Below are 19949 nucleotides of genomic sequence, written 5' to 3'. Positions count from 1 at the left end.
GTGTGAGTATATAATCATGTTTGTGTGTAGGCACATACTCATGTGTGTAGATTTGGAAGGCAGAGAACCAAGCCAGGTGTCATTTCTCAGGTCTCTTATTTGCCTGGAACTTGTCAAGGAGACAAGCCTAGCTGGCCAGTAGGCACAGTGTTTGCCTTGCTTATTGGGAATGAGCGTCTGCCCCTTCCTTTTCTCTTAGGTCAGGGACTCATCAGGTCTCCTGTGGTAGGATAAGCTCGTTACTGTATCACTCCCACCCCACCTCGTCTGAGACAGGTACTATCTACATAACCTGGACAGGTCTGGAACTTACCACATATCCCAGGCTGCCTATACTCCTTCCTAGTGCTGGGATCTTGGAATGGCACCATGCCTAACTGTAAATTCCCTTTCTCAAGTGACTGAGGGAATGAATGAATGCTGGCCGGGGGAATCAGTTTGGGGACCACCTCCCTCTCCTACCTTGTCAGGCCACCCTTGTCCCCGACTGCTCACCTCCTCATCCTTGTACCAAGACAATGACTCAGCTGTTAGCACGAACCAGTACTCCTTGGAGCCGCCCTTCATCAAGCTGATGTTGTTGATGGTCAGCCAGCCCCTGCGGATCACCTGGTGGGGAGGACTCAGCTTAGCTGGGAGAATAGCCCTGCTGCTCCATCCACCCCCTCCTCCCCAGGAGGGATAGAAACCTGGTTCTGTGGCGGGGATACCTCCACCCCCAAGCCAGAATCCTATTTCCATATCAACCCAAGCATTCCCAGCTAGGAACCAGATAGGGAGCTGGGTCAGCTGTGGGGATGGATGGAGATAGTTGGAGACCAGATCTCTAGCCCAGGGACAGAATGGTGAGCTGTGGCCCTAGAAGCCCCTCAGTGGTTACAGTGATCTAAGTGACACAGGAAACAAAAATGCATGTCTTAGGAGTGTCAAAGGGCTTAGGCCAGGAGGCCAGGGCTTGGGCTAAACCATGCAGAATGTGACACTAAGGTTCCATACTTCTTTGGGTCCAATAAGGTAGGCAGAGATGGCTCACTGGAGAGCCCACAGCAGGGGATAGCTGTAACTTCTTTCATGGGACTGACCCACAAAGGAGTGTCACTCATACAAGCTCTTCTGTGTGTAGGTGACAAGTGCTATGGAGACTGTCCTACCCAGAGGGCTGGCCTGAAGGGGTCAACCGAGTGGGACTGTGATTCAGCTAGCTGGAAGCCCAGTGGGCACACTTTTCTACTCAGGGGTTTCAGCTGGGAGACAATCCATGGAAAGGGCTTGTTGGGCCATAGCTGTCATCTGATGGGGAACAGAAGCCAGGTCAGCCTGGGGACTCACCTGACTGCTAGGTACAAGCAGACTGAGGGGGCCACGTTTTCAGACTCCCATGATCCCTGGGACACGGAGGCACATGTAGACCTGATCCCCCCACCCCCTGACCTAGGGACTCTGGGGACAGCAGGAAGCACACAGAGGTGGCAACAGGGATGCCTGGACCAAGGTAGCAACAGATGGGCCAGGCTGCAGAGCATGTGCTGTGTAGAGCCATTGACAGGTGGAGAGGTTGGCGCTGGGTAGGATGGGGCAGAAGAATCCAAATAGGGTCTCTGAGGAGCCAGTCTGGGGCCTAGAGTTGAGGTTCCCTTTTTCCTATTCTGTTTGGCTCCAGAGCTGCCAAACCTAAACAGGGCCTGTGTCCACCTACCCTGCTACAGTGGGTGTGTCTGGGCTCCAAGCTGCGGGCCATGAAGGCTACAGCAGCTACTAAAGGTTCAGGAATCCCTGCAGCCTACTTAAGTCCCTTCTTGGGTCAAGAACAATATAAGCTGACACTTAACACCCCTCATTAAAGTGCAGGTAAGAATTCCTCCCTCCCGGGGATGTCAAAAGACTCAAGACTCCTAGAGATGCCTGGAGCCCCAGGAGGGCATAGTGTCCATGCTAAAAAAAAGTGACTGACTTGTACAGATTCATTCCAAATGGCCCGAGCTCAGCTACGGAAGTTTCCAGAATTCTAGGAACACCCTGATTCTAGGCCGCCTAGGCTGGCTGCTGAGGTAGTAAGGCTGATTGCTTAATTCTGGAACATCACTCAGGCTGAGGTGAGTGGGGTCCTTTAGCGGTGTTCCGTCCTGCCAGGGAAAGGTGGCAGGCCTTTCAGTCTTAGCCCAGCACTTAGAGCTTATTGGGCTTGGCCTCAGTCACATGTCAACCAAGGGAGAGGAACTTGGGCCTGAGCTACCACCAAGAAGAGTAACCCCAAATAGCAGATCCATGCATAATGCTGTCACTCTGTCCCTTAGAGGTCTGGCTGCCTCCACAGGATACATGGGCTGCCAAGAGGCACCTTCCTTTCCAGCCCCCTGCTGGAAAGCACCCTAGTGTAGACAACACAGTGAAGGCTGTGCCTCCTTATCTCCAAGGCAGATTGTGAGCCTAGAGTCACAGCCTTAAGGAGTTGGGGAGAGGTATGGCAACAGCAAAGGCAGCTGGGGTTCCCATTTCTGGGGTACATAGTAATAGGCATGCAGGCATGCAGAACAGAAAGGATCCATCCCAGTGGCTTTAGCAGAATGTGGCAGCGAGGCGAGCTCAGGGAGCCATGATGGTGTCCTCTCTAGGTGAAGATCACTTGGAAGACCAAGTATGGCTCGGGCACCAGAGGCTACAACCAGCCATGCTCATGGTCTTGAGGCTGCACATGGTTTGTGGCCAGGAGAACAGAGTAAGGTAGGAACAATGGCCATGCTTTGCTCCAGGCCTAAGGCTGATCTGGTCCTAGGCCCCTCTTCTCTAACATACCCAGGTGCATCAAGGACCACTCACACAGAAGCGGCCCAAACTTTGCAAAAGCTCATAACTCCAAGAATCTCTCTGCAGAGAGTGCTGGTGGCAGCAGGAGAATATTCTGAAGAAAGGGGTCTGCTAGGGCATGGGGGCCACGCTGCTTGTAGGGAGCACCTCCACACAGACTCAGCTTTCAGCAGGGCTGGGCCTCGCACCCTTCTAACAACCCCAGCTCCCAGCCCTTGTGCAAAAGGAAGATGAGTTGCCCGCAGTTAGGATGGCAAATACGATATACACCAACTGACTGGTAGGAGCTGCCCAGAAGACTATGGCAACAATTCTGAGCACAGCAGGGGTGGTGGTGGTGCTGGGATCACTTAGTGATGCCTGTCCCAGACAATGGGTAAGAAAAGTGGGAGAGTGGAACTGACCATCCACACCAATCACTCTAGCTGCCATGAAGGCAGTAGGCTGGGGGAACCTGATTATTCACGCCTATTGTGAGTACAAGAGAAGGATATCACATGGAAAATTAAAAATCAGTCACAACAGCTACAGAATGGGGAGTCAATGGCATGCATATTAAGAAAGAATGCCAGGATTGATTAGCAATGTCTGCCCTGGGCTCACTGTGAGGAAAATCACAGGAAATAGTATTGGATCATTTAGTCATGCCTGTCACAGGCACAGAAAGGCAAATTTCCCCATGAGGTAGCACATGGTCTGGTCAGTCAGTGATGTCTGCAGGAAGAGAGGAAGAATAAGGACTGGCAGCAACAAACATGAATTCCAAACGGTTCTGAGCAAAACCTTCCATGTCTAGTAAGCTGAGGTGGGGATGGAGGCAATGTATGAACTGCGTATTTGCCATCTTTGAACTATAGGACACCAAGAGAACCTGCTAGAACCCAGCCGCCCAGAAAGGTGCAATTGGGTTAGTACTTTTGTGAGAGCAACAGATCCCCAGGACAACACGAGGTCCAGTGACAGCAGTGACGTGGAGCTCCAGGGTTAGTGCACGTTTTAGTTTTTTGAGCAGAGGGTGAAGGCAGGCCTCCTTTACCACTAGGTTCTCTAAGTCAGCTACCACACTAAGCAGGTACTTACCAAGATCTCCCCCTTTGAGAATGTAAAGTTAGGGTTGTGGGTCAATCAAGGGAGAGCAGGAGAGATGGAAGGGACGTGAAGGGACAGAGAGAAAGCAGAGAAAGCACAAGGGCAGGAGAAGGAAGAGCAGAGGAACAAAAAACAGCAAAAGAAAAAAATTACATGCTATTAATTATATTCATGGTGTTAATATTTAATTCATTATCTTCTTCAAAACAAAAAAAAAAAAAAGCAACAACAATGTACTACCTATGGCAAGCACACACACAAAAAGAAAACTCAAAATCATGCATTTGTTACATTTCTCCCCAATCTGGCTCTAAATCGTGCAAGATACAATAGCACAGCGCCCCACCCTCACCCAGCCTGACATGGGAAGGGAACTAGGGGATGGTGGCAGAAACTGGACAGAAAAAAAGCCCAACCAGACATGTGACACTGGCATTTATGAAGCCATTCATGAGTGTGTAGAGCCTCTGAAGCTGGGGTGAGATTATAAGGGAGACCCGGGGGTTCTCCAGGTATGGAATTCAAACCACCCCCATCTTCCCTGAGTTGCCTGTGGCATCTTCAGTGCTTTCTACCTACCTGCCTCCATTCCTGGGGCCAAGAGTTGGACAACAAAATTTGCTTGCATACACCTCAGGGTCACTGTTACACATCTCCTGCTTTGAGGGTCAAGTTGTAACTTTTCACTAGATGGCAGATGAGGTCTCTTGGTTTTGGAATTTGCCCCAAGGTCCCGTGGAAGCCTTAGATCTAACAGCTATGTGGCCTAGAGGCCACCAGAGGGAGCGGCTCCCATATCAAATGCTATGAGGAGCTAAGGGTGCTCTTGTCTTCAGAAGGGAGTGACAGCTGAGACGGGGGAGCTACCTGATTTGGTATGGCCCTCTTCTTGTTCAGCTGCGTGCTCCTCTGCTGGGCACTGTAACAGAAGCAGAGAAGGCACATTCAGATGAAATGTAGGAGGAAGGTAAAGAGAGGCCCTGGTGGCCCAGGCTGAGGTTTCCCTAAGGGTCCACTGACCCACTAAGGGCAGAGGCAAGGACATGGTTCCTGAACATAGAGAACAGCTAGAGCACATGAAATAAGAAATGTATCTGGTTAGCCCTGGCTTATAGAACCTTCTCATAGCTACTCCAGAAGCACCAGCTATTTCCCACAAGTCATTGGAAGTTACAGCTTCAAAGAAGAGGTGTAGGATGCAGGGGAATGGGACAGGGAGCTGGTTCTAGGGGACTCTAAGCACAACATACCTGAGGCTTCTTTATGTTCTCTTCCCACTACTGACCCTTCATCAGTCTACAAGTGCCTCTCATAACCAGCCCTGATAGTTCTGGGGCTTACATTGGCCACATGGCTGGCTTGAAGAACCTGACTCAAGCCAGGGACTACCCAGGCCCATCATGGGAGAATCCTGAATAACTCCCCATAGCCAGTATGTGAAGTGATGGGGATGGACCACAGAGCTTTGTGTGTGCCAGGTGCTAAGCACTTTGCACCCGGTGCTCTAGGCAGACCACACTATCCTTCCCTGTAGCTACCCACCACTCTCTCTGTGGTTCTGATTCGTACTCTTCTCTGACAATCTCATGCTCTAACCACCTGAAAGCAACTGTGTCCTGCCACTTCTCTGTTGGGTTTTCATTTTCTTCTTCTTTTTTAAAAAAGATGTATATGTATGTGTGTATATGTCAGTGTGTGCCTGTCTCCATGAGTTTATGTGCACCACACATGTGCAGGTGTGCCTGGAAGCCTGGAGTTGCTAGGGGTTGTGAGCCACCTGATGTGGGCTCTGGGAACAGAACCCAGTTCCTCTGCAGAAGCAACCAGTGCTCATCTCAGGCTCTAGGGAAACCACAGGAAGATACAGATAGCAGCACACTTGGTTTCACCACCCCAGCTGCTCTGAGGTTTTGCCTATGGTTCAAACCAGCTAAGTCTCCATCAGGAGTTACCTGAGAGTACACAAGGAGCATGAGTCTGCATCTAGGCTGGACTACCTAAGGAGTTCAAGTAGCTTACAGAGACCAGGAACCAGCAGCAAAGCTTCAGTCAGCTGCTAGACAGGCAGAGCGTGTTTGGAGGAGACAGGCTCTTTATTCTAGATTGGTAAGAATCCATGTAGAATTCTTGGTGCTCTTTTGGCATTCCTGTCCCAGGGCTGTTTTTATCTATGCTTGGAGGGCAAAGTTCTCTATATGTGGCATCCAGCTGGTCACACACCTTTACCTGCTAAGCCATCTTATTGGCTTTTTTTTTAAGGGAGGGTCTTCTACTTTAGATATATGACCAAGGATGGCTTTGGACCAACTGTCCTGTTTCTACCTCCCTTGTGGTGGGATGATGGGTGTGGGCTATCACATCCCTTTGATTTGGTGCTAGACTTCATGCATGCTAACCAAGTGCTGTACCAACCCACATCAGCAGCCCTCATGGTGCCTTTCCTCTGGGCCCTGTCTGCAATGATCCATAATGAAGAAGGTAAGAATAAGCTAAGCCATCATTCACAGTCTGGTGACAAGGGCCCGGATGTGCTATAAGTGCTCATGGCTCCCTCAAACAGCAGCCACAGTGGTGAAGCCTCTCCATGGCCCTAACCAGAGACTCTGGGAACCATGGCAGGGAATGTAAACTCTTCTCAGGAGCTTCCTGGTGAGGGGCGCGGTCACAACCGGTTGTCTCTATCCTGCCTCACTGGCTGGTGTCCTGCCTCTTGGTCTTTCTGTCCAGTGCCAGCTCTGAGTCCCCTGCCTGCCCCTGCATGGTTTCTTTGGGAAGGTCTCCCCAGGCCTCGTCCCTTAAGCTTTTGTGCTAATGTCCACTACTCCCCAGTCCATGTGCATGACAAGGGCAGGCTCTATGGTGTCTTACCCAGTGTCCTCTTCACAAGGCCTGGCTGGGGCCCTGGTTGAGAGAATGGCTGTTGTAATTCAAGGGCTTCTGGAACATCCCCCACAGGTTTGAGGCTCCCCAGGGAGGACGCCCCAGGTCACACACCAGGGAAAGAGGCACACAGCAGGCAATACCCACCCTGTGACCAGCTCCTCAGAATAGAAACAGCTGGTAAGTGGGAAGGCCCCGGGATCCAGAGAAAGAAGTGGAGTGGTCAAAGGAAAAACAGGAGAGATTGTGAGAAGGAACTGTGGATGAAGTGTGAGAAGCAGACACATTGAGATGAAGAAACTGATAGCAACCAATGGGGGGCCATCTGCTGTCCATGCATGACTGGGAGAACAGGGCTTAAAGAGGCTGCCTTCCCCAGCCCTTGCATGCAGCCCACCCCAGGGAAGAAACTACCCAGCTAAGGGTCCTAGGCTACATCTACATGTGCTCAGGGAGGGGCTTCTGATCAATCAATCATTCATTCATTTCATTCATCTGCCATGTGCCCACTTAGAACAGTTCTACCCAGAGACAATAGACAGTTGAAGCCTTGTGCCCAGCAGGCCCTCCCACTTAACAAGTTTCCAAAAACCTAAGGTCGGGCCGTACAGCCACTCTCTGGACTTCCAAGAGCCTCGAGCAGACTGTGCCTTAACAGTCTATCTTTGCACAGGGTCTTCCTGTGGGTAGGTGGACCTGACCTAAAAGTACACCAGTAGTGAAGACGGACACAAGGGTGCGAGGCAGTGTCCTATTGTCCAAAGCTAAGAAAACCTGCATGAGTCACCAGAGCACCCCCAGTGGCATCTAAGTTTGCCCAACTGGTCCAGAATTGATGGCTGACCCAGGACCAATACAACCAGATGTGGTATCTGTTGTACTGGTCCTGTGGTCTAGTCCAGGGTCTTGTGCATGCTAGCCAAGTGCTAACAATGGAGACGTCCCAGAGCAAGATTCTAGTTTTAAATCTACAATGTGTACGTATATGTGTACAGTATATGAAAGACAGAGCCTGCAAGGTGCTCTGACTGGGAAAAGCTCTGAGAAGTCTTAGCTGGTCTCCCCTTCCCTGAGAATGATCACAGAACACACAGTTCGTCCCTGAGATATCCATAAACAATATGCTAGGTGAGAACACGGTGAGAGAAGTCACAGCACAGAAAAGCTTCAAGGCACTCTCAGATGTCTCTATCCTTTGCCCAGCATCCCCACCAGATTCATGAACACTCTGGTCTTGGTGTTGGGGTGTGAAGGTGCTGCCCCTGTGACAATGGCTGTATACGTACTTGGCAAATCCAATGAAGTCTTCATGGTTTGTGTTGATGTAGGATTGCTCAATGTCAATCAGAAGAAGAATCTAGAGGAAAGTAGGGGTGTGTGACTATAGAATACAAAACAGCAAAGACAGCATGGTACTTTATGTACATGCGCACACCCCCACGCCCAACAGAGGGCAGCAGATAAAACTGTTACACACACACACACACACACACACACACACACACACACACACACACACACACACAGCAGAGGGCAGCAGACACAACTGCTGCATTCCCATAGTTCTCCCAGACAGGAGTGCAGTAGGAAGGCTAAATCACCAGGACAGGGGTAGATGGAAAAGAGGTGAAAAAGAGCCCCACAGGAAGACTGAGCTAGGGGGCAGGGCCGGGTAGCTCAATGTAGTAAGCATGAGTACAGCCTTGAGGGCTAACCACTAGAGTTGCTGTCTTCCTTGGCAGAGTTATGGAAATGGATTGGGATTCATTCTCTTCTTCCTTTTTCTCTTTTATTAGTCCTGCTGAGTTGGAAGTCAGGATCTGTAAATGTTAGGAGAGTGCGCTACCGCTAAGCTGCACTGGAGCCAATTTCACATCACAACACAGACGACTTCAGTCTGGTCTTTGGGATCTTGTTAGTGCTATTTCAAACTGAAAATCACATGATTGCATGCAAGCACACCCACGTAACAATATGTGTATATGTTATATTGAACAAAAACAGATGTTTTGAGAGCTGCATTCTGAGTTCAAGTCAGTATGGGTGATGTGTGGCTTTATTGTCTTTCCTCCCCCTCCCCCGTTTTGTTTTTTTTTTCCGGTTTTTTGAGATAGGGTTTCACTGTGTAGCCCTGGCTATACTTGAACTCAAGAGATCTGCCTGCCTCTGTGTCCCAAGTGCTGGGACTAATGATGTGCACCAACATGCCTGGCTTATGTGTGGCTCTGTTTTCAAACATACTAACGTAAGAGAGTATGGCTGAGGGCTGGAGGGAGGGCTTCATGGCTACAAGCATTTGTTGCTCATCCAGAAGACCCAGGTTCAATTCCCAGCTTCCACATGGTGGCTCCCACCTGTCTGTAACTCTGGTTCCAGGGGATATGATGCCCTCTTCTGGCCTCCACAAGCACCTGATACACATGTAGCACACATACATTACATCTATCTGTCTGTCTGTCTCTTATCTGATATGGGCACAGGGCTTCTCTGTGTAGCTCTGGCTATACTGGAACTTGCTCTATAGACCATATGCCTACATATGATCCACCTGCTTCTACTTCCTGAGTGCTGGGATCAAAGGTCTGTGTCACTATGCATGGCTAATAAATCTTATTAAAAAAAAAGATGGAACTCAGTACCACACACACTAAAAGCCTAATCATATTTGCAGTTGAGTGTGCACATGCCCATACTTGAGACAGCTGCATTCTCAAATCTGGTAGACAGAGAGCTGTTAGATAATTCACTGCCCTGTCTGCTAGAATGCTTCTGGTCCTTGTTGCAAGGCTGAAGTTGTTCCATGGTCTCTACTGGCCCAGGCAGCTTCCCATTCTTATTCCTACTAAGAACGGGCCAGGCTGCCTGGGCAGAGGGGCTCTGGTTCCTCAGTAATAACCAAGACAACGGACACAGACCTAGGAGGTTGCTGGTGAGGGTGGGGTGTTGTGTCTGAAGCTCCTGAACACTGTCTTCCCACAGCTCTGATCTGAGGCCTGGTAGTGTCCACAGTGGGTACCAGGGGTTGTGTGCACAGAAAGAGCATCTGTAGCCTCAGGAGTAGTGATGGAAACCAATCAGAAGTGCTCGAGCTTCTGGTGGTGTATTATTTTTGCCTTCTGTTTGTTTTCTGGGGATAGGAGTTCACAGAGTCCAGGATGGCCTTTAACTCATCACATAGCTGAGAAAGACGTTCAACTCCTGAGCCTGCCTCCACCTCCTGAGCACTATCACTCAAGTGCACGATCACTGTAATATTCCTGAGGTGTTGGAGATAGAGCCCAGGGCTTTGTGTATGCTGGAAATATTCTGGCCTTGTTCTATTTTGAGACAGTCTCATAATATATATAACCCAGTCTGTCTGGCCTTGAACTCTTGATCATCCTACTTTGGTCTTTCCATACTGTGATGACAGGCCCCTGAACCAAACCCATATCTCCCAGGCCATGGGTGCTAGGGGGTCAGAGAGTATCTAAGAGGCCCAGTATTAAGTGAAGACTTAAAGACAAAGGAGCCAGTTTCTTCACCATAGCTGGCAGACACTTGTAGTAGCTTAGATTTAAGCACCTGTAATGAGGCCCTGTAATTATTATTTTTACTCTATATGCACAAGGCTGCCTGCATATATGTCTGTTCACACTGTACATGCCTAGTGCTTGCAACACTAGGAGTAGGCATGGGATCCTGGGGAACTGGGAGTCACAGATGATTGTGAGTTAACTGTGAATCTAGGTCTGCTGACCACGGGACCACTGAGGCACGGCTCCAGATTTCCATCTAAAGGATTAATGACAGCCCAGGGTATGGAAGTGGATAACTCAGTCTATTGCAGAGAGAGCTGCAAGGCTCCAGATACCCAGTATTCCTCCAGCCGGTAAGTGCAGCTCTAAAAGATACAGTATATTCACAGTAGAAAATGTCCCAACAATGAAGAAAGCCAATCACTGCCACCACAGGTGACACACGGCCTTGATCTGGCCTTGGGTCAGAGTCAGACAGAAATCAGAATCACAAAGAATCTCCCCAAAGCAAAAAGACCCTGACAAAGAAGAGACCACCTTGGCCTTTAGAATACAAGCAAAGATTTAGCTGCATGCATAGAACAATCTAATCTGTAGCTGCACAAAGACATTAATATCACCTGAACAGTCATGGTGGAAGACTGTTCAATGCATGATGGGTAGCCAGCATATAGGCTAGGCAACAAGGGTGGTAGCCACAGACAATAATAATCATTTTTGGCATTCTCTGTTTTTTGGGGGGGTGGAAGAGAGTGATACAAAGTCTCATGTAGCTCAGGCTGGTCTTGAATTCAGTTATGCAGTCAAAGGATAACACCAAGTTCTCCTACCTTTGGCTCCCACATTACGATGACAACTGTGCACCACCACACACTACTGACAGGGCTTCACACATGTTAGGCAAGTGCTATACTAACCGAGTCATGGTCCTGGGCCCCAGAATGGATCTCTGGGGCTGGTGAGATGGCTCAGCAGATAAAGATGGCTTGCTTTGGAAGCCGGGGGAACTAGGTTCAGGGACACACACATACATACATACACACACACACACACACACACACACACACACACACACACACACACCACCCCCACCAGAACTTCTACATAAAGAGAAGAGGAGAACCAACTCCTCAGAGATATCTTCTGGCCTCCACATGCATGCTATGGAAAACACTCTTGAAATAAATAGCTGTAATTAAAAAAGACCAAACCTCACCGTGTAAGCAAGCACGGTACTGTACACTGTGTACGATTATCCTTGTATTATTCAAATGCTGATTTCTCTGTCCCTATGTCTGGCTGTAATCCTGACATGGCATTGTGATGTCTATTCTAGCATCTCCTGTCTCAAAGTGAACACAGCGGTCCATTTAGTCTCTGTTTTCTCAATGAAAGCTGATCTGCAAATGGCTGAGCAGTGGAGAATATAAGGCTGGACTTGTGACCTCAGCCAGGTGAGGGGTAAAGACAGAGGGGTCTCTGTGACGAGCCACCATAGGAACACACTTGAAGCAGAGAGCGTCAGACCAACACCAAAATGCAAGTATTTTGGAGATTTGGCTGGTAAGTAGCTAGATTAGCTTTGGGGATTAGAATAGATTAATAACTACTGAGCTATTGTGCCATACAGCTTCATTAAGTAAATTTTACAGTCTCTGACTAATTTGTTCAGCAGTTGAGTTAAAGAAAAATAGTATCATTTTTAAAATTGCATTAACATCACAAAACTAAACTTTCAAAATTGCTAGACATGAACAGACAAACAGAAAACAGTGAGCTGGTACAACACCTGGTCCTTGGTTCTCCCCTCTCGCTCCCTGATGTAGGTGGTGACAATTCGCTCTGTCTCTTCTCGAAGCCGGGGGTAGGAACTGAGCTGGGGAGCAAGCAGAAGGGCTGAGCTGACAAGGTCATCATGGCCAGGTCGGGGATGGGGGTGGGGTGGGGGACACAAGGATGAGACTGAGGGAAGGAAAGGGAGTGGCCACTGGGGCCCCACTCTGCCCTTGTCTCCCAGTTCCTGCAGCTCCTGCAGCTCCTGCAGCTCCTGCAGCTCCTGCAGCTGGGAGACAAGGGCAGGCCAGGCAGGAGTGGCGTGGGAAAGGAGAGAGGGTGCCGTGCATGCTGAGAGCTGCTTGCAAAGCCAGCGATCGGTCGGAGGTGGAAAGCGGCAGAGGGTGAGTGGCACGCTTGCTACCCAGAGGTGCCAGGCAGCCCCCTCCCGCCCAGCACTAGGTGAAGGCAGGACAAACTGACAGCCCTCACTAAGCATTCAAATGAGCATGGTGCCTTGCTCCAGGATAACAGGGACAGCATCTGGGTCACTGAGCTCAGGGAACCCTTTGCTGGAAACTACCCTGATCTTTGTGAACTTGGCAACCATGTGGATAAACCTGACTCCCTCCTTTTAATCTGTACTGGAGTGACTGGAGCCACACCTGCAGGGGAGCTACACCTTCCCCAGGAGGGAAAGATGCTGCTAAGTGCACCCTAATGCAGGAACACATAGGAGGGCAGCGGTGGTAAGAGATGAGATCTAGGAGATCTAGGAGGAGTCACAAATGTGACTATGCTTGGACATGTCAACGGTCCCTCCACTGGACCCCAAAACTGAGGTGGTGGAGCATGTGTGTGGTGTTCCTCTCCCCTACTCAGTCTGCCATGCAAAGTTCCAGATGGCAGCTGGGATGGGCAGAGGTGACGACTGCCCAGATGCCGAGGGCTGACACCAGTGGAGAAATGATGGGTGGGAACTGATGAGGGGTAGGAGGAGCAAGACCTGTTACCTTCTCAGCACACTTTTTAATGACCGTGGCTAGCTCCGACACCACCAGGTCAACACACTTCAAACTTGGCTCTTTGAGTTTTACAAGCTGTTTTTTCACGATGGCTTCAAAGGCCATGTCGGGGGTGAAGAGCCCCGTCCTGGTCATGCGGAGGAGGGCGGGACGAGGTTGAGAGACACCCAGGGGTAGTGCAGGCCACACGCACAAATGCACACATAGGACGAGAGATGGAGAGAGAAAGAGAAGAAAGGAGAATGAGCTGGTTAGTGCATGCTCAGAAAGGCCTGCGCCCACATCTGTCTTGGAAGCTGTTTGGGATCAGCAAGGCTTGGGGGAGCATAGGGTTGGTCTACAGTTCAAGGCTTAGTGCTACAGGACACTGTCATCACAGGGCCCAAGGTATGTGAACAAATCTCAAATCATCACATCTGTGACAATGGCCCCTAGGATGTCAATCAGCCCTTCTAGGTTTCAGGTTTTGAAATGATCTTGTAGCACAGGCTAGCCACAACTTAGTGTAAAACTGAGGATGACCATCTTCCTACTTCCAACTCCTGAATCCAGTCCTGGGATCACAGGTATGAGCCACCACATCTGGTCTATGGGATGCTAAGGATGAACCCCAAGCTTTGTGCAGCCAGACAAGCACTCTACAAACTCACCCTAACCCTAACTCCAGCCCTTGCCTGGCTTATTTTGCTCTGTTTCCCACTGGAGAAGCTGAGGAAGCAACTGGGGACTTTGCTCCAGTAGAACAGGCAGCTTAAGCAGAAGTCCTCTGCCATTTCAGAGCTGGGAATGTCAAGGTTGTACAAGCAGACACTGTCCCTTCCCCCCACCAAGCACTCTAGCTGCTTGGTAGGAGCGTGCTGTCCCAGGATACAGCCCTCCCAGAGGAGCCTGGTGGTTTGGGCCTAATGGAGGCAGTAGCCCATGAAGAGAGGGACACAGGTCTCAATGACCATGAGGACTAAGTGTGGAGTTACCTGGGAGGGGTGGGAATGGAACAAGGACAGCACAGGGCACAGCAAAAGCTGGCAGAACCCAAGGAACTCTGAGGTTGGGCACTGAGCTCTCTCAGTGTGTCACCAGTTTACATTCTTCCCAGTGCCATGGTAACAAGAGATGTGTCCCACTCCAAAGAAGCCAAGCGTCTGTCATTTGTCAAGGGGGACAAGTGTGAAGCTTCAGGAGCCTTGGCTGAAGAGGGAGCCCCAATCTGCTTCCCTAGCAAGCAGCAAAGCAACACAGCCAGATGACATCCCCATTCCACCGTATGCATGCTGGGCTTGGTATCAGGATCCCAGGAGACCTGTCACCAGTCTAGCTGGTTCTAAGAAGCCCAGCATTCCCACACCCCCTCCTGAGTGGGTCCAGACTGACACATTCCCATCCCTGTAGGATTCTTGGAAATGAGGTAACCTGGGGCCTGATACCAAGCCTGCGGCCCCACGTCTGCAGGTGCGGTACCTTGCTGGTGCATTGCCTAACTGTACTGATTAGCTCCTGGATAACCAGGTCCACGCATTTCAGACAGGGCTCTTTCAGCTTGACCACCTGCTTTTTCACAATGGCTTCGAACGCCAAATCCGGCGTGAAGAGCCCAGTTCTAAAAACGTCCAGACCCATTGGGGAAGCAAGGAGAGATAAGTCAGAGAGAAACAAAGGGTGTGGTCAGCCACTTTCTAAGCATGGCTAGGTCCCTGACAAGGAAGACTATCCCATCAAAGCTGGGGGGGGGTAGGATATCTGAGAGTCCCCAACTGGGGAGCCCTCAGGGTAACCCAAGGATCTTGGGATGCTAGAAAACGAGGTACATTTCATTGACTGCAATTAAAGAAGGGACACCAAGAGGCCCACAAGTGACCCATGATGAAAAGGGTCCTGTAAGCATGACTCAAGTCTGGGTTCTACCAACCTCTGATTGCTACAGATTTCACAGGGAATAAAGTCATATATCCTAGGGGACACAAGTAATCAAGAAACCCAGGACAGTCACAGAGCCAAAACACACATATTCTCTATGTTCCTGAAGACTAAGACGTTTATACAGTTCTGAAAACCATTCATGAACCTTCTAAAGGACTCACTAGCTAGGGACTCAGAAGGTTGGGGGCCCAGATGAATAGAGAGGAAGAGAATATGGAGATCCCCCGTGGAACTTGCCTGACTCCGTGGATGTTCTTAATTGCATAGCTTATCTCTCTTCGTAGATCTTTCTCATCAAACTCCATCTGAGAAGAAACAAACCACATGCCTGGAATCAATTCACAGCAGGAGCAATGGAACATTTTTGTTTCTATTCATGATTGTATTTTACAAAGATGACTTAGCAGCTCAAAATTAAAAACAAATGAAGGTCAGAGATGGCTCAGTGAGTAAGGACACCTGCCCTTAAGCCTGCAGACCTGAGTACATCTGCGTATACTGGACTGCAGAGATGGTTTAGCAGTTAAGAGCACTGGTTGCTTTTGCAAAGGTCCCAGGTTCAGTTCCCAGCACACATATAATGGCTCACAACTATCCATAACTCCAATTCCATGGGATTTGTTGCCTTCCTGTGGTCACTGCAGGCAACTAGGCAAGTACATGGTACACTCAGCACACATCAGGCAAAATACTCACAAACATAAGTAAAAACTAACTCTTTCCAGATAGCAGACCTAACCTACTGGTTAGTTCCGGGAAGGTGAGACATCCTGTCTCAGAAAATCAGGCTGAGCCAGGGCTGCTGGTCCGATGCTTGCAACATAGATATAGAGCTCTGGGCTCCACCCACAACACAGAGTAAACTGGATGTGCTGATACACACCTGTAATCCTATCAAAGGAGGATCAGCAAGTCAAGTGTGACTACACAGCCACCACACAGCCAACTGAGGTGACAATGACACCCTGCCTTAAAAATAAGTGTGTGGGGTGACAGCAGCTGTGCACACCTTTAATCCCAGCACTCGGAGGCGGAGGCAAGCAGTCTCCAGGTTTGAGGCCAGCCTGGTCTACAGAATAAGTTCCAGGACAACCAGGGCTACGCAGAGAAACCCAACTGAGGGAACCCTGGAGGCTGTTCTCGTCTCCATACCAGCCCACACACCTCAAAGGAAGGATACAGCTTAGTTGCTTTACTTTTCTGTCTTGATTTTGTTTCAGTTTCTGAGACGGGGTCTTTTGAAGATGCATCTATCTTCAAATTCAGCCTCCTCTTGCCTCCACTTACACAACTCTGCAGCTACTGGTAGAAGCCCGTCACCGTGCACGGTCTTTAAAGTTACATTTGTGTGTGTGTTAAGTGCATATTTATAGGAGGGTCTGAGATTCATGAAGTGTGTGTGGAGGTCAGAGGACAACCTGCAGTTGGTTCTCCACTTCTGCCTGCAGGTCAAATTCAGACAGTCAGGCAGAGCAGAGGGTACGTTCACCTGCTGGGCTGTCTTGTTGGCCCTCATGTATCTTTTTTCCCCCACCAGTGGAAAAAACATGGACTTTCCTACTATTTTGCTCAGAGCTTCTAAGTTATGAGATCTTGGAAGACAGCAGCCTCTGACATGATGCAGGTGCTCATGACATCATGGTTTGGAAGAAAGGCCTAGTCAGAGACCAAGCATGAGGGTGTCTGACTCAAGCTCCAGGCTGAGCACCTACCTTTACCAGCTCAAAGGGAAAGCGCTCATGAAAGATGCGATTGATTCGGGCTCCCCCAGACAGCTCCAGTGTGTCTACTTGATCTCCAGAGCCTTCAATTCGCTTCTCAAAGTCCACTCCAAACTGCTGGACCATCCTTCAAGAAAGAAAACGCAAAATGTCAAGCAAGATGGAGTTTTCTGCACAGCCATGCAATTACATGACTTGTGTGATAAGCTCTGCTTCTTCCATAGGTTTTAAGTTACATTTATTTACTGAAGGGAGGTATGGCACATGAGTGCAGTCAGAGGGCACTTGTAAGAATCAGTCCTCTCCTTCCTTCGTGTAGGTCTGGGGATAAGCTCACGGTATCAGTCAAGCCTGTTTACCTGATGAGCCACCTTGTCAGTCCTGTGGCTAATTTTCTTGTCTTTCATGGTTTGTTGTTTTTGAAGACTGAGTCTTGCTGTGTAAACCCGGCTGTCTTTGCACTAAAGACCCTTCAATGCTAGTGTTACAGGCACATATGCCACCATGTTTGGCCACTTTTCTTTCCTTTAAAATATCACTGTTTAACAGCCAATGTGTAAAATAGCAAAGCTACTTTGGTAATCGCTGGACACTATCCTGGCTGTTCTCAAGGCCTCTGTAGATAGATGTGTTAGTGCTAAAAAACTAAATGGAATTCTGAGGCCACAGCTCTGCAGCCCTTCCCCAGGGCTTGACTGGATTTATTCTATGGCTGCATGTCAAGACAGCTACTCCAGTCCAGCCAGGGAGTATCTGTACTTTCCGCTACTTATCTCCCTGGTCGCACAGGAGCTCTGCCATGGACGGGCTGGAAAAGCTTGGTTATGCGGTACTGCACTGTGAGCCTCAGTTTGCACATACGCAGAGCAGGCTAACAAGATGAGCACTGGAGAGCTTGGCAACCACGAAAGGCAGAACATCAACAGTTCATGTAACCATAAAAAAGAAGAAAAGAATATTTTGGGAGTAGGGGTGGTCCCAGGATGGCTCAACGTGTAAAGGTACTTGTCACTGAGTCTGATGGCCACAGTTTAAGCTCTTGGAACTAAATGATCAAGGAAAAATGTGACTCCCAAATGTCGCCCTTGGACCTCCAAACTCTGGGCTATAAGATGTGCAACCCTCCCTCCCAAGAGGAAGAAAAGGCTGCAAGCAATTCACTTCAGATCCCTCATGTCACAGGCTGTTTTTTAAAGTGATGATGGCCTTGAAGTCCTGAGCTCAAATGACCTTGTCTTCAGCTTACCATGTGGCTGAAGTTTGTGCCAGGCCACCACACTCAGCTGATCACAATATATTTGCTTGCTGTGTGTGTGTGTGTGTGTGTGTGTGTTGGCAGCTGGAGGTGGCTGTCCACTGTCTTCCTAAATCTCTCTCTGCTTTACTGAATTTCCCACTGAACATGATTTGGCTGGATACTCTGACCTGTGAGTGGGGATCAGTCTGTCTCCCCAAGTCCTGTACTTAGATTATAGGTACACGCCCTCAGACTTGGGGGAAGTGAATTCTCTCCTTCCACTAGGTCAAGTCTAGAGATGGAGCTCAGCCCTCAGACTCTCACTTGCTCATCCATGTTCTCAGCTCAGCAAGTTCTCATTCATCTTCCTGCCTCCACCTCCTAAGGCCCAGGACTGTGGTCTTAGATAACATATCCTGTTCAGCTGTGTCCAACTTGTGTGTCACAGGCCACAGCCAACTACAGCAATGAATGTGGTACAACACACTGGTAACTTCCTAAAACACTGTGATCAACACAGAATGGTAACTTACTGAAACAGCATGAATCCCCCTCCTTTTTTTGTAATGCAAGTGCACAGTTTCAGGGCATAAACGCTACAGATAACAAAGTCATGCTAAACACCTAGAGACTGGACTCCAGTCTTGGGCAGTTTAGGACAGGGCTGCAATGGAGAACAGAAAGACCCAGGCAACGAGAAGGGAGTACACACTGCAGCAGGGCTTTGGTCTTGCGTGTGGGGTCATCAGGCCGGAAATTCTTGTATTCCTCCACTTCCTTCTCCAGGGACAGCAGTTGGCTCTGCAGCTTGCTTCTCAGGGTCGGCAGTGACTCTCGGATGTGGTTAGTCAGTTGCTGTAGAAAAGGTAAGGGTCAGACAGGACACTATAGGCCCAGAGGCCAGCAAAGAACACAATCCACCCTCAGCCCAGAACACTCAGAGTCTTGTGTGCAATCCAAAGAGACCCACAAACCTACCGACAAACCATCAGAACAGGGACAGACACCGGAACGAGCAGAGCAGAGAGCCTGCAGCAGATGTTGGTTGGCATCCAAGGCTGGGGATGGTGGGACCAGTGTGCAGGCTTGGGATGGTGTCCCCTAAACCAATGCACACACCTGGGATAGCCCTCCAACTAAGACTCGAAGGTACACTCTGAGGAGGATGTGGGGGCACGTCTATAGGGAGATGGGAGGGGTAGGAGGAACAGAGCAAGAGCACCACTGCACAGCAGGAAAGAGAAAGTTTCTGAAGTCACCAATGCTAGAGGAGGAAGTGAAGAGGCTCCGGCCTGTGCTGAGCCCCAAGTTCATGGGAGCCAGGGGCCCTAGCCCTGTTGTAGTCCTTTCTTAAGGAAGCTACAAGGCAGGCTGGATGCTCACAATTCTGTGGACATTTTACAATTCTTACTTACTTACTATTGTGTGTGCATGTGTTGGGAGGTGTTAAGTGCACTTTAGGGTGCCTGTATGGAGGTCAGAGAACAGTCTCATGGAGTCCACTGTCTCCTCCTACCTTTATTTGAGTTTGGGGATTGAGGTCCTCAGGCCTGAGCCACCTATGGACCACTTCCCTGAGCTCACAATCGCTGCCTCACAGAGCACCCCTTAATTCAAGAGTTATACACCTCTGAGAAGGGGTTTCCTTTATGCCCCTCCACACTTTGGCCAGGCCCAACAGCCTGTGGCTTTAGGCCCCTTCCTGCAAGACACACCCAATCCCTGTTGCATCCACTCTAGGGATGACGCTCTGAGTTTCATTTTGCAGTGACCCCCAGCTACAGCTAACACTTGACTAGCAGTTTATCTGGTGGCTCATTTACCAGCTGGCTTCCCAGTGGACCTTCCCTAAGGACAATGGCCCTTGCACACAGTGCCTTGGGCCCCAAACCATGCATAAAGAAGAGTCTTTGCTCTTGTTTTTTGACTCAGGTAGACTCATTTATCCCACATTACATAGCTGAGAATGACTTTGACTTTCTGA

The 19949-nt window shown here is 49.5% G+C and overlaps 1 protein-coding gene across 10 annotated transcripts in view; it reads right to left on the bottom strand.

Moving 5' to 3' along the window:
• The window catches only part of DNM2 (dynamin 2), a 77147-nt gene that overhangs the window by 12967 nt on the left and 44231 nt on the right, over nucleotides 1-19949 (bottom strand). For 3 of the 10 annotated variants that reach the window (XM_080930220.1, XM_080930217.1, XM_080930219.1), the window contains exons 7-16: nucleotides 18678-18820; nucleotides 16720-16855; nucleotides 15245-15312; nucleotides 14549-14687; nucleotides 12082-12168; nucleotides 8061-8131; nucleotides 6922-6951; nucleotides 6763-6795; nucleotides 4762-4813; nucleotides 496-609 (exon numbers count right to left, since the gene is read on the bottom strand). In XM_080930220.1, the coding sequence (XP_080786346.1) occupies nucleotides 496-609; nucleotides 4762-4813; nucleotides 6763-6795; nucleotides 6922-6951; nucleotides 8061-8131; nucleotides 12082-12168; nucleotides 14549-14687; nucleotides 15245-15312; nucleotides 16720-16855; nucleotides 18678-18820 (873 nt within the window). Of the gene's footprint in view, nucleotides 1-495; nucleotides 610-4761; nucleotides 4814-6762; nucleotides 6796-6921; nucleotides 6952-8060; nucleotides 8132-12081; nucleotides 12169-13078; nucleotides 13218-14548; nucleotides 14688-15244; nucleotides 15313-16719; nucleotides 16856-18677; nucleotides 18821-19949 lie in introns of all 10 variants that reach the window. The other 7 variants (XM_080930223.1, XM_080930222.1, XM_080930224.1 and 4 more) reach the window with 3 other exon arrangements.

The sequence above is a fragment of the Micromys minutus genome (assembly GCF_963924665.1).
Source record: "Micromys minutus genome assembly, chromosome: 16".
Classification (NCBI taxonomy): Eukaryota; Metazoa; Chordata; class Mammalia; order Rodentia; family Muridae; genus Micromys; species Micromys minutus.
The sequence above is the reverse complement of the archived record's forward strand: the minus strand, read 5'-3'. Positions and strand labels throughout refer to the sequence as shown.